The sequence below is a fragment of the Periplaneta americana genome, chromosome 11, assembly GCF_040183065.1.
Source record: "Periplaneta americana isolate PAMFEO1 chromosome 11, P.americana_PAMFEO1_priV1, whole genome shotgun sequence".
In the NCBI taxonomy this organism is placed as follows: Eukaryota; Metazoa; Arthropoda; class Insecta; order Blattodea; family Blattidae; genus Periplaneta; species Periplaneta americana.
This window is the reverse complement of record NC_091127.1, coordinates 143,965,660-143,980,864: the sequence shown is the minus strand read 5'-3', so window position 1 is coordinate 143,980,864 and position 15,205 is coordinate 143,965,660. Positions and strand designations below refer to the sequence as shown.

Genomic DNA, 15,205 nt, shown 5'->3' with positions numbered 1-15,205 from the left:
AGCCGTTATAGCTGGCTTTCGCAACCGGATTTCGCTACCTATCGTAGCTCCCCAAGTGCATCACGATGCTGGGTGGGCACCGGTCCCATACACTGGCCGAAATTTCATGAGAAAATTTCTTCCCCCATGAGGGCTCGAACTAGCGCGCATTCCGTAACGCGAGTCCTAGGCAGGATGCCTTAGACCATGACGCCACGGCGCGGGACACAAAAGTTTATACTCCACAAATATTAATGGCATGGTTCAATATTGGGAGTGAAATGTGTTTCTTCTTCTTTTTCGTCATCGCCGTACGTCGCCATAGTTATATTTCTTGAGGATAGGATTCTCCAGTATGTTCCGTCTTCACTTTAATGACAATTCTATATCAAAGCTACACATTAAAATGTGGCACGATTCCATATCAAAGTGGTTAGCATGAAGTAAAGTTATATCTGGAGATAACATAACCCAAACACATGGATCTTAATAAAAACATATTTTTGTTTAAGAAACATGCATCTCCACTTTCACTTTCAGTAATCGAACACAGGTGTGTTGGGCTTGTAACTGCAAACACAAATTAAATTATTCCAATTAATCGCATAAGAAGAAGACCCTATTGGTATAATGTATGATATGAAAAAGACTATACCTTGATACTAAATGTTTTACAGAAATTTCCAGAAAGAAATTCGAGAAAACAATGAAATATAAATCAATTACAGTCAATATACGGGTCAACGGAAGCCGCAGCTCTCGACTACATAGTTACATCCTCTATTCTCAGCTTTCTCGATAAACATGTTACACATAAAATGTTACACTTAAGTAAAGAACGTCTACGAGAATTCTGTGTTCTGACAGACTGTGCACCCCTGTCCCACATGCACAATCGAAACGGCACTGGGTGGGGTCGGCTTTGTTTTCGCCATCAAACTAGTCCGCAACCGGGGGCACAAAAAGTGAATGAAATGATAACACTATAACGTCATCACAAATATAGGGTAGGGTGGGGTAGGGTAAGGTGTTGCATCACTGGACGGGTGCCTAGTGTTGCAGATCAGGTATATAAACTCGACGGCCGCCAAACCCAAGCATCATTCAAACGAAGATCACAGCGATCAAAATGGCATTCAAGGCAAGTAACCCACTAAATCATTACACACTCATTTCTCTTACTTTCGTGTGCACCAAAGAATGGTGAAAATTTTCTGCGGAAAAATACTTTCTTTTAATATTATTTCCAAATTTGGTTTTCCACTCATTTACATAAATCAAAACTTTCGAGGGAGTCAAACTAACATATTCTAATTAATAATGCTAGGATCTCTACATTGAGGAAAGCATGAAAGTGTTAAAATTTTAATTTGTAACATTTCTTTCTTATTTTTCCTTTGATGTAGCCTACATGGTATACCAAAACCAAATATTTGGGCAGCCTACAAATTTTGTATTACTGAACTTATTTCTCTCTTATGGCAAAACAAAATTGTTGAAATTGCTTTTCCAAGACAGTACAGAACATACTACCTTTTTCAGTAAAAGATCATCTCAAAACTACAGAATAATTCTATATACCAACTGCTTCTATCTCATTTAATTATTTATTCTCATATAATCTCAAACGAGTGATTTTGTTTAACATATTTACACACAAGTGAACTATTTGTACCAACAAAAAATGACAGAAAGTTTTCGCATTTATTAGAAAATAAGATCAATTAAAGCAGTTCTCAAACAAAAACTATTATATTAGTTATCTATAATAATAAAAGAAAGCTTCAGTTATAATTCGTAAAGCAATTAAAGTATGTATTTTATCAGCATACTAATTTATTTAATATTTTAAACGGCTTGATGTTTCACTATGTTTTTCTAGAGAAAGGCAAACGGAAACAAGTTTAGAAGCTCGAAATTAATAATTAGAATAACAAAACGTTTGTAACTGATAATTTTAAAGGCATCTACTAGCTACTATAATTTATTATTGCAGTACCGAAAGGAATTAAAATTTTTAGTTGATTAGCCACTGTATATGGATCCCAATTATCTTATAGAGCTCCTTGCCTGTGGTTGAAATGTATGGAGAAATTCGGCTTTTACTTTTTTTTATTTATTTATTTTTTTTTTTTGGAATAGTAGAGTTGATGATGCTAAAGCTTGTACAATGAAATATTTCATTACTCTACTCTTAAAATGGTTTTATATCCAAACTGGTGATACGAATAAACTTTAACCACAAGTTACGACATTAATATCAACAATGATTCTATTAGCTGGCGCATTATGTATTTCACATTTTACTATTCAAAGAAAATCTATAATATAGTCCAAGTTGAACACATTTAAGTGTTCAGAATTTTTGCCAAATTACATTCTATTATAAACATAACATTATAGAATTTCTGATGTTTCACTGTAAACTGCAGAAAGTAAAGCAAAAACAAAATAAATTCATATTCGGAATTGTCAGAAATGAAAATAAAATAACATATTTTCTTGCACCAAGAAATGGCCAAGGTTCAATACGCTTTCCTAACACTTATAATTTTCTCCTATCATGAATTAGGCCCTATGTAGTGCAGTACATTATAACATATTATATTTGCAATGTTTAAATCCATAAAACTTCTCGCACTGGACAAATTATAAAATGTTACGAAGACATACAATTACATTAAACTTAGTATTGTACATGGTTTAACGCAAGTGTTCTAAGTTCATACTGATTTTTCTAAAGTAAAGAAAACGTTTCAGACTGTTAGAAACATGAAACAACTGTTTTTACAAATGAACATTTTGTTCTAGAGAAATTTTAACATTGTGTTTCTCTATGCGTGAATCATATTGTATCAAAGTACTATAATATACTCGTATTGAAATGCAAACAGGGGCGTAGTTACTTCATTAATAATACAACACCTTTTAAATAGGTCCTCACTATATTGCAGATGATGTAACATTATTATTTTAATCCTATGTTCAGGAACATATAAATTATTTATTTTTCCAGTGCTGATGCGATAACAGAGTGATATTTGTAATAGAAGCAATAAAGTACGGTTGCGCCCTATTTTCAACACTATACTCCAACATTTATTAAAGACTACACACAAAAACTTGGAAGAGTGGCTATAGGGGAGAATTTCAAATTTCTTAAGTATCAGCACTGTAGTTTATAAAACTCTGATTTGATTGGCTACAAATTGTTTCTTCTTGATAAACTTCTGTTATTTCAACACTGAATTCATTTATTAAGTGAGAAAAATTTGGTTCCATCAATTCCAAGTCTGTGGCAATGACGTGCGAACACAGTAAAACAAAGCGATACATTGTTTTCTTCGGCCTCAGCTGTAATAGTTTTTCATTCAAGTTGTTTTAGCGCCCAAGAGAAGTCAACGCACTACAAAGAGCCAAGCAAATAAATAAATTGCAACAGAAGGAGAATCAAATTTCATTAAATTTGCGTAACTGCGATAGCATTTAGACATTTTTATTTAAGAAGATTTGCAAATCAACATATTCTAATCCACTATCGTGTAATACTTGGCGAAGTAAGAGCTTAACGTCTATTTTACTCCAACAGCTCGTCGTTCTCGCCGTCCTTGTGGCCGCTGCCCACGCCGGTATCATCGGCGCCCCCGCAGTTGTGGCCCCCGGCGCTCCTCTGGCTGCTCACGCCCCCATCGCCTATGCCGCACCAGCCGTCGCTAAGGTAGCCGCTCCCCTCGCTTATGCTGCTCCCGCCATCGCCAAGGTCGCTGCCCCCGTCGCCGTCGACACCGACTACGACCCCAACCCCCAGTACAGCTACGCCTACGACATCCAGGACGCTCTGACCGGTGACTCCAAGGGACAGCAGGAGAGCCGTAACGGAGACGTCGTCCAGGGCAGCTACAGCCTGGTGGAGCCCGACGGCACCCGCCGTACCGTCGAGTATACCGCTGACCCCGTCAATGGATTCAACGCCGTCGTTCACCGTGAACCCGCTGTTGTCGCCAAGGCTGTCGTCGCCGCCCCCGCCGTCGCTAAGGTCGCCGCTCCCCTCGCTTACGCCGCCCCCGTCGCTAAGGTCGCCGCTCCCCTCGCTTACGCCGCCCCTGTCGCCAAGGTCGCCGCTCCTCTGGGATACGCTGCCGCTCCTCTGGGATACGCCGCCTCTCCCTTCCACGCTAAGGCCATCGTCGGTTAAACGTCTCGCAGCAATCCTATCCCTATCCCATCGCCGTAACCTCGCTGTATAAACCATGCTTGTATTTATAATTTTATCATAATCGTATATACGCAAGTTCGCATATTGTGAATTATAGTTATATCAAAAATAAATATGCATATTTTATGTTGATAGCAATTACTGTGTTCTGATTTTATTTTATAGAATAGTAGTAGTAGTTTCGAAGTTAAATGCAATTCCTCAAAATAGTCTGAAGTTAACCCACATTTTCCTTTTCCTTCCATGCTAGTTTATGTGACCTCTTAACTCTTTGTCCTTCGCTATTCAAATATGAGTCCCGGCTGGAACAAGTTCAAGTAACACAATTCAATATTCTTTAATCTTTTTACTATGTATCATATTAGTCATCCACTCCTGCGAAATGTCATGCAATTTTTGGTCACTTTCAGACACATGCCATCGGTAGACGTACAACTGTACAATCTTAAAGTTACAAGTGAATGGGTTATTTATGAAATGGCCTAAGTCTTGAATACTAAATTGTTAGCAATTAAAGAAAAACTGCTTATAAGCCAAAATTTTGAAATTAAGGCTGAAATAAAAATTGCATAATAAATTCTACAAAGCATTTAGAGTGTGAGTCCTCTTCATATCTAAATCGATGTATCTACACTCAAAGAGCAGTTATTACATTACAAACTCATTTTCACAAAATAATGACTTAGACCCTTTCATAAATAACCCATTCAAGTATTCTTAATTGACTAAAAGCATCACAGTCGTTGATCCTTCGCCTAACTGGCACACATTCCTGGCCAGTCAGACAGGATTACATTAATATGTCGTCTTATGTCATCACTATCAACCGCATTAGGTTTCCCCGAATTGCGAACCAGTTTTAGTTCTGTCGGAAGCCAACTCTTGCCGGCTATTGTTACATGCTCCACAGGCCCGCGAACACATTCAAGCGACCACATACTGTATAACATATAATTAACATGGCGAAACAATCAACTCTATTGCAAGTGACCTCAATAGATACACATAACAAATATTACACAATTATCATTTGTCAATAACTGCCAATGCCAGACGCTGTGCTCCAAGGCTGAGTCAGCTTAAATTACAGCAGGCCTACCACCAATTAAACGCACAATGTAACCAGTAAGAACGACATAAGACACAGACTGTTAGAATTCTGTTTCGTACTATACCTGGTAAGGTTTATCTTGTCTCAGCAGAAATAAAACCAAGTCCCTTCAAATGAGGGTGGAGATTATAGGAGGGTTGTAAATTTTCACGATTCCTTTCAAAACCTTGTTATTGTACAGACAATCGGAACTCAATTTCTTGAAAGACAAGCTCAGTGACGGAACTACACAGTACGAAGAGATATTTTGTTAATGTATCAACTAGTCCCTTCCGCCACTGGATGGATGGACGGCATTGCTCCACTCCCCCATCGCCATAATAATACAGACGAGGTAAGAGATATCTCCTTTGTCTCTCTTTTCACAGTGAGACAAGATACATCACACAGACTTTACAAGCACAAACATTACTGGATCTTGATTCAATTATCAGTAATGCATAACATCTAAGGATCTACACAGCATACGAACGTATCGATTGACAAAACCTTCTCAGGCGATTAATGAAATACCATTAATATAGCACCGGTATATATAAATATCTAGTGTCTGGGCTCAGTGAAACCTGAGAACGGTAATTTAATTTCTTCCTAAAATATTTCAATTTTCTCTTTCCTTCGTATCAGAATGTACCATAATTTTAACAATTTAGATCTCAAGTTTTCTTTCATGTACAGTGAAACCTCTCATTTACGGACATCGAAGGGACGTAACAATCTGTCCGCATCTGGGAGGTGTCCTTTATTGGGAGGGAGGCTCCCCAGTCTAACAATAAATTTATAATATGCATTATATATCCCAGGGCATGTAGCACGTATGGGCGAATCCGCAAATGCATATAGAGCGTCAGTTGGGTGGCCGGAGACGTAGATGGGGGGATGATATAAAAATGGATTTGAAGGAGGTGGATATGATGGTAGAGACTGGATTAATCTTGCACAGGATAGGGACCGAAGGCAAGCTTGTGTGAGGGCGGCAATGAACCTCCGGATTCCTTAAAAGCCCATAAGTAAGTAAATTATAGTATATCCATTCACGCTTTAAATAAAATTTTATGAATTTGTTTATCCACCCGCTTCCAGCAAAACAAGGGGTAGCCGGCTCGGTTAGCGGTAGCCTACAAGACCACATTGTCTTCTGTCATGTTAAGAAATTTCACCCGCTTCCAGCTAAATGTATTGTCCTCAAAACTAAATTTTCCATTTTTGTAACACATTAGGTCTTGAAATCCAAGTTCTGTCCGTAGTCAAGAGGTACAGCAAGTTTTGGAACTGTCAAACAGCTGTCCGTGTCCGTGTCTGAGAGTGTCCGTAAACGAGAGTTGAACTTATCATTATTTCTATATTATTTCAGTTAGGAGATAAAAATCTGTCCGTATATGAGGAGTGTCCGTATCTTGGGGGTGTCCATAAGAAGAGATTTCGCTGTATTGCCGTAACACAAGTTTGTCTTTTATGTATGTATTTTCGTATAATTCAACTTGATTCTCGCATCTAGACTCCGATTATAGGCTACAGGATTTTCTGAACATCACAAAAAGTAGTTAAGTTTATACGACTACATACACTATATCTTTTATAACTAGTCTTTTATAACAAGTTACAGCTATTATATTAAACTACTGTACATTCTGACGTCACACCTGGTATTCCGAAAAAAGTACAGTTATAAAGTGTGTCAATATTTTCCCGAAACCTTCCCCGGACTCTGGATTGGTAGCGAACAAGATGTTTCAGTGCCTGAGCCTGATGCTCACCAGACTCCACCTTTCTCTGTGGTACAGATATTTGAAGATCAAGATATACAGTATATTACTACCAAAAGAGAGAAACTATACCATCTAATTGAATACTTTGCATTGGCCGTAAGGACTTAATCCAGAATATTATATTCCGTAAATTTGGACGCAGTTTCACACATCACTTACGTGTAATAAATAGGAAAATAAAGAGGTTATTAGTGTTTGAATTGTTAGAGTGCTACTGAAGTTGAAACGAAATGGCTGTAACTTGCTACGTATGAACGTATTTACTGATCATGGTGCCCGGAAAAGTCTTGTAAATAATTTATTAATTATAATTTCCAATAATAATGTATTTTGAATAATAATCTGTAATAATTAGGCATTCTGGAGTTGTCACAATTCCTACATTAGAGGAAAGAACTTACTGTGAGCAAGTACTGTGCATGAGCCTACCGGGAAAGATTCAGTCAGGGAAGAGATTGTATAAAAAGGCGCTACATGAGAAACACAGTTGTGTAATGGAAGTATGTAAACCAAATTTTCTTTCCTTCTTTTAGCTCTACAGGTTATTCAAAACGATCGAAAGAAAATAAGGCGATAAAATATGAATAGTGAAATGGAATATGGTACGGAAATCAAAGTACAGTTGAGAAGGTAAAACCTGAGCCAAAAAATGGTATGCGCAGTAGACATGATGACTTCATCTCCTTTAGCGGCCGGCGGAAGGGAGGAAACTGCCTTTCGCTGTGCGCGCGTTTGCCTTAGGTATAGTCAAGCACTGGTATGCGCAGCAGACCATAATAATAGCATTCCCTCTGCAGCGGCCGGCAGAATAAAGCGCTTTCCCTTCTGCGCGTGTTTGGGTCAGGGCTAATCTTCCAAGTTATATTGCAACCTAGGTAGGCAGTTACTTTTAATAACTTAATCAATACCTATACACGTATATTGTACAAGTACTTGCTCCAGGAGCTCAATATTACAGTGAAAATATATTATTCCGCGAACTCTGATTCGATCCCCGCCGTTGTATTGGAATATTTGTGGTGAACAATATCGTAAAATGAGGGTTTTCCCGGGGTTCCATTGTTCCTTCAATTTTACAAATGTCATTTCAACAATACTCTCTATTTCCCCTAAAATAATCCTTCACTACAGATCATTTCATTAAAAATTACGTTGGAGGGCGTATCAGCTTAGATGATATCAAATCAAGACCACCAGTCACAGTATATCTCCGAAACTTCACGACGTGGAAGTCAAGTAGGTCTAAATCTGGTGATAGTTGAAAACCAACCATCACCGTTTTGAAGTAGTAAACACATTCATCGAACTTCATTATCATATTTTTCTCCTCAGGGGACTGTAGACTACATACAATATATTGATTAGCCGCAATGCAAAACGACTTCTGTCCGCCGTTCCCGTAGATAAAATCGCGTTAATGTACTTTAACATGATTTAGAATTTACACAAGTGTAAATACTGATGTGTGTGGATAGTACTACAGTAGAAATCGTGAAGACCAAAAATTTTTTTATGTACGACGTTCTCTGTATCACCTCCATAGTTTCTGCATTTTGCTTTAAAGTATTTCACACCAATGAAATAAAACTCAGCAGTAATCCACGAATATAGTAGCACAATATCGTTCTTTTCCGTAGTTAGATCTCAGATATTGAGACTTTTACCTTAAATATTCCATAACCAATTTTTTTAAATTGGTTATTTAACGATGCTCTATCAACTGCACGGTTACTTAACGTCGATAAAATTGATGATAGCGAGATGGTATTCGGCGAGATGAGGCCGAGGATTCAACATATAATATCTGGCATTTGTCTTAAGGTTGGGGAAAAACCTCGGAAAAAAACAACCACGTAATCAGCCCAAGCGGGAATCGAACCCAATCCCGAGCGCAACTCTGAATCGACATGATCAAATTTGAAATTCTTGTTTTCGATTATAATAGAAGATAACCCAAAAACTAACTACAAAGCAACTGATTTACGCCGTAATTGGGGAATTATACAGGGTCTTTAAAAAATATGGGGCATAATTTCAGGTATGTATTTCCCACATGTAGACAATCCAAACAGTTCATTACAGCATGTGCCCGGAAATGCTTTATTTCCGAGTTATGGCCTTCACAACATTGAAATTCACCGGAACGTTTCTCTTTCCGCAGGTCGTTGCCGTCAAAGGGGACATTAAGAGGGCACTCTGACAGTTCATTCCGAGGCGAAGGTTACATTCAGTGTTGTGTAGGCGTTAGACTGTGCGACATGTATTCAAATCAAGAGCTGGTATGTACGGTAAGGCGGACGACAATGCTGCGCTGGCTCGTCGTTTGTACCAGGGGAGGTACCCACAGCGACAATGTCCAGATCGGAAGACATTTGTACGTCTCCATTACCGTCTGTGCGAGTATGGAAAATTTAATTCTCCTGGTTTGGGAAGGGGACGACCAAGAGCTACAACTCCAGAAGTACAGGAGGAGATTCTGGAGGCTGTGAACATGACTCCTATCAGCACACGAAGGGTAGCGTTGCAAGTCAATGTTCCTCATACGACTGTCTGGAGACTGTTGAAAGAGTATCAATTGTATCCTTATCATTTGCAACGTGTACAGGCCCTATCACCAGCAGATTACCCTGCACGAGTTAGGTTCTGTCAGTGGTTCTTGCAGCAGTGTGATGTAAATACGAACTTTCCTGCCTTAGTATTATTTACAGATGAAGCACAGTTCACACGAGATGGCATAACCAATTTCCACAATCAGCATGTATGGACGTATGAAAACCCACGTGCAACTGTTCCATCTCATCACCACGTGCGATTCTCCCTCAACATGTGGGTCGGTATCATTGGTGATCGATTAGTTGGACCCCATGTACTTGTAAACAGACTTACGGGGCAGGGGTACACAAACTTCCTGGAAAACACCATACCTCATGTTTTAGAAGACACTCCACTGATCAATCGTCAACACATTCACTTCTTGCATGATGGCGCTCCTGCACGCTTCAGTCGTACGGCTCGCCGGTATTTGGATCGAAGGTTTCCTGATCGATGGATAGGTAGAGGTGGCCCAATTGCTTGACCTCCACGCTCACCTGACGTTGATCTGAACCCTCTCGATTTCTACTTGTGGGGGCCATTTAAAATCATTGGTTTATTCGTCTCCGGTGCCTGATTTGGAATCCCTTCGGAATCGAATTGTGGCATGTTCTGAGGACATACGCAATACTCCTGGAGTTTGGGATCGTGTTCGCAGGTCAATGAGACATCGATGTGAGGTCTGTATTCAAGCAGGAGGTGGACATTTTGAACATCTTCTGTAATGACAACGACCTGCGGAAAGAAAAATCTTCCGGTGAATTTCAATGTTGTGAAGGCCATAACTCGGAAATGAAGCATTTCCGGACACATGTTGTAATGAACTATTTTGATTGTCTACATGTGGGAATACATACCTGAAATTATGCCCCGTATTTTTTAAAACTCTGTATAACGTTTTCTTGCTGATATGGCGACGCGCTTGGGCATGGGTTCGGTTCCCGCTTGAGCTGATTATAAGGCTGAGATTGTTCCGAAGTTTCCTCCAAGAGTAAGGAAAATGTATGATCACTCATCTTGCCAAATACCATCTCGCTATCACTAATTTTATCAACGCTATGTAACTTTCGTACTAGTTGACAAAGCGTCGTTGAATAATTAACTGAAAATTAGTTTCATCTGTTATTAGTTATCGCAGATGATGTTTTACCCCAAAGTTTGATGAAGGTTATCTCTTGACAACATGGCACAAAGCACTAACTGACCCTTGTTGGTTTTACAGATGACTTTTTTTCATTGTCAGATGGCAGATACATTGACAATTTATACCACTGACTGATGTGATACATTTACATATGGTGTCGCGATCCCCAGTATACCTATACGGGTATTTATGAAAATGAGATGTTACGGCAGTACACTAATCATGGTGGTGCACAGTCATTTCCTCTCCAAGGCTCCACGGCATGCAGTTTAAGTTTTGCAGGATTCCGATGCGTCCGAGATATTCTGCAATGATGTCATGCCACGTACGTATTTATACAAAACATTGCCACAGCATCTTTTCTTTATGCCTGCAATATAAATGCATTCAAGTGCTTGAGAGCTGTCCGGTGTTGTTCTTCATAGTTCTTACCTTATCGTTATACAAAGTATAAAGAAAAATATATTTTGAAGTTGCGAAAAATCAATTTCGATATTTTCGCGGAAATGCACCTATTCTAAATCTCTCATAACGCAAATGTTACTTTGAACATGCCATCTTTCTGTCGTCCATCTGTCTTCTATGGACAGCGATTTATCCTAAGCTATTGGACGGCCTTTGTTTATACTCAGTATCTACAAGCTAATTTAACAGGGAATTATATGCAGTGGGTTTAAGAATCCAATACACAAACTGGGAGAGGTGGTTGGGGAGGCAAGGTAAACTTTTTTGTTAGACAACATGGGGTCGACGACTAGTCATTACTTCGCCACGCGATGATCAAATCGTATTAGTAAAAAATTATAATTTCTTAAATTAGTTTATTTAGTATTTATTTATTTAACCTGGCAGAGATAAGGGCGTCAGGCCTTCTCTGCCCCTCTACCAGGAGATTCCAACTATAATATGAAGAATAAAATTACAATTAGTATTAAATTTACAATTACAAATAAAATTACAATTTTAAATTTACAATTACAATTACAATAAAAATCAAAGTACAAAAAGATTACCTGACTAATGAAAGCTAGATAATTTATCATATAAAAACAAAGAATATTTTATATTTACTGAATTACAAATTAAATCTAGAATAACAAAATTCTATAGTGATGAAGTTACTGGACACTGAAATATTTTGTGATAGATTATGGAAACTATTTACAAGAAATCAATTACTGACCAAGTGCCTAGTAAGTTTGCGTTTGAATTCAATTTTATTTCGACAGTCCCTGATGCTAGCAGGTAGCGAATTCCAGAGTCTTGGCACGGCTATTGTGAAAGAGGATGAGTATGAGGATGTACGATCAGATGGTATTGTTAGTATTGTTTCATGGCGAGAGCGTGTGTTCAGATTATGATGGAAAAAAAGGTAAGTGAAGCGAGACGACAGGTACGAAGGAATAGAAGAGTTCAAGATTTCGAAGAGAAAGAGAAGTGAATGTAAATTTATTTTCTTATCTAGTTTAATCCAACCTATTGCTTCCAGGGAAGGGGTGATATGATCATATTTACGAACATTGCTTACAAAACGTACACACAAATTATGAGCACGTTGAAGTTTCGTTTTGTTGTCGCTGGAGAGTCAGTCAGTAAAATGTCAGCATAGTCAAAATAGGGAAATATAAGTGTCTGTACAAAGGTCACAATTACTTACAACATTTGTTCTATTTACCTGCAAACAAATCTCATAGAGGCGAACTATGGATTGTCTCACGCATTACAACACCCATAGAGTACCACTGATTATTTGTGCTACTATCAAAATTCTGTGGCGAAAGCCAAATTACTCTTGTCACTCCACAGAAATAAGTTCAAATAGATAAGATTTGGTGATCGTGGTGGCCAAACAACCAGTTCAGCACGACCAATCCACCAGGTGGAATATGGAAATCAGAAAATGGCGGACATTAATCGGTCGGACAACATCGAGTTGGTATCACACAGCCATAGGCACATCCTCAACCAAGGCAGAAAGTGTTTCTTGTGGAAAGTGGAGCTAAATGTTCAAGCACTGTGGTAGGAAAATGAGACCATCACTAATACAGACAGAAGCTTATCAACTGATGATGCCACAGTCCTCACAGTAAGTTTTAGTAGTCCACTTTTAGGCATTTCGCTGGCAACATGGTCGTCACGTGGCGGGATAAGGAAGAGCTGTCGACTTATATTGTCGAACAAAAACTGTTTGCCTTAGCCTCTCCATCTATCTCTCTCAGTTTGTTAATTGAATTCTGAAACACTCTGCATATGGAATATAATAATTTTATTTTAAAATGTATGACTCTTCATTTGAGATCAATAATATAAATTGATAACTTGTTTTAAACAAATCAGGCCATTTTCTTCGTGGCTTTCTTTTTGTCCTACATAAAACAAACAACGAAAAGTTTTGTTCCATAAATTACTACTTCTCGGTTCAAAATTTTCCAAGTCCACCAAGCGAGATAGCACAAGTGTCCTTTTCAACGAACTGTCTCAGGTGTAAACTCAATTATTACACGTGAATGGAACAGTGAACCAATATCTCATATTCCATACCTTAGCATTGGTATCACTTTTAAATGCCGATTTTTGTAAATAGAAACATATTATTATAAATTATTTTCATATAGGTACAGACATTTTAAGTATATTTGCATAAAATTAATTACTTGAACTATTTAAATCATAAAAAGTTCACGTGTAGCCTATTTATTTTCTGGATTACAAAAATGCTTTCCATGTACAATCCAGAGAACGAAAGTTCATCCTCTCATTAAGATACGTAGTAAATAGGCAACAGGAAGGAAAAGGCTTCAAGAGGAACACTGAAGGAACAGCAACTTTGTCACATCGGAACAGGCAACTGCTGGCAAGTAGAAAAGCCTGAGGAAGAGAAATAAAAAGAGGAAATTATGTAACCAGATTTTTTGAATAGTAATTGATGATAGCAATATATATATATGGTAATATCATTTGCAACATAACAAAATAATTGGATAGTTGCGAAACACGCTGTGTGCGTAATTTAATTCTTCGTCACAGGCCTAAAAAGTATACAGAGAAACTACTGTGATGCTGAAAAACTCGAGGATATCTTTAATATTCCTACCGATTTTAAATACCGAGATAAAAAATAACGAAGTAATAGTATAACCAATTTTCGATATAGCAATAAATATCTTATGTCAATTTGTGCAAAGCTAATAACACATATCAACAATTTTTTAAGTTAGTAGTTTAACAACGCTATATCAAACAACAATTTTTAAATTATGGTTCATTTAACGACGCTCGCAACTGCCGAGGTTATATCAGCGTCGCCGGTGTGCCGGAATTTTGTCCTGCAGGGGTTCCTTTACATGCCAGTAATCTACTGACATGAGCCTGTCGCATTTAAGCACACTTAAATGCTATCGACCTGGGCCGGAATCGAACCCACAAACTCGAACACAGAAGGCCAGCGCTATGCCAACTGCGCTACCGAGGCCGACTGTATCAAACAATTTTAGGTTTTTTAGCGTTGATGGATTTGGTGATATTGAGACGGTATTTGGCGAGATGAGGCCGAGGATTCTTCACAGATTACTTGATATCCGCCTTACGGTTGGAGAAAACCTAGGGGAAAAAACAAAACCAGATAATCAGTCCACGCGGGAATCGAACCCACGCCCTAATGCAGCCGCGATGAAGTATAAAATACGCCTACCGACTGAGCTATCTGCTGCTATCTACGATTCATGAATTAAGCCAGATATCTTCTTTTTGGGTAACAGAGGCATACATTTCACATGCAAACCAGAAAACCAAATCATAATTGAAGTGTACAGAATTGCATTCATTTTTATATTTATTTATTTAAATATTTTATGTATCTATTAATTACTTATTTACATATTTATTTATTTATTTATTTATCCATTCATTTAATGCCTCTGTCTGTTCGTCCATCCATCAATCCATCTATTTATCTACTCACCTACCTACCCACCCTTCCACCCATCGATCCATGCATCCATCATTCATCCATCTATCCATCTACCTATCTTTTTGTCTATCTTCTCAATGGCAGCCTAAGAAAACAAATCACAAGCAGAAATAACACTGATAACTGGCAATGGCCTGAATGTTTTGTGAGAAGCGTAAAATGTATGAGAAAGTATGTGCTGTCTTCGTGCCACTGATATTAACATGTTTTCATAGTTGTAAGGCATTTATTTTGTTGTAATAGATATAAGTTTGTTTCCCAAAATTTAACAGAGGTGCTCAATATTGATCTACATCCTCACGACTAACCAGTGACTATGTTCCCGGCTCAATGTTCTACAAATTCGACAACCGAATCTATATGTAGAGAATACGTATGGAAAATGGTCTAGGCACATTAGCTGGGAAAAAAATACATCAATATC

General features: G+C 38.2%; 2 protein-coding genes across 3 annotated transcripts in view; one reads left to right on the top strand and one right to left on the bottom strand.

The window, feature by feature from the left end:
- Positions 1 to 15,205, bottom strand: part of LOC138709386 (neurobeachin-like protein 1) — a 686,489-nt gene that overhangs the window by 325,396 nt on the left and 345,888 nt on the right. The gene's annotated exons all lie outside the window — the stretch shown is intronic.
- LOC138709399 (larval cuticle protein A3A-like) lies at positions 976 to 4,333 on the top strand. The gene is made up of 2 exons (XM_069840138.1): positions 976 to 1,120; positions 3,569 to 4,333. The coding sequence occupies exons 1-2, from the start codon at positions 1,109 to 1,111 to the stop codon at positions 4,172 to 4,174; spliced, it is 618 nt and encodes a 205-aa protein (XP_069696239.1). The 5' UTR covers positions 976 to 1,108; the 3' UTR covers positions 4,175 to 4,333.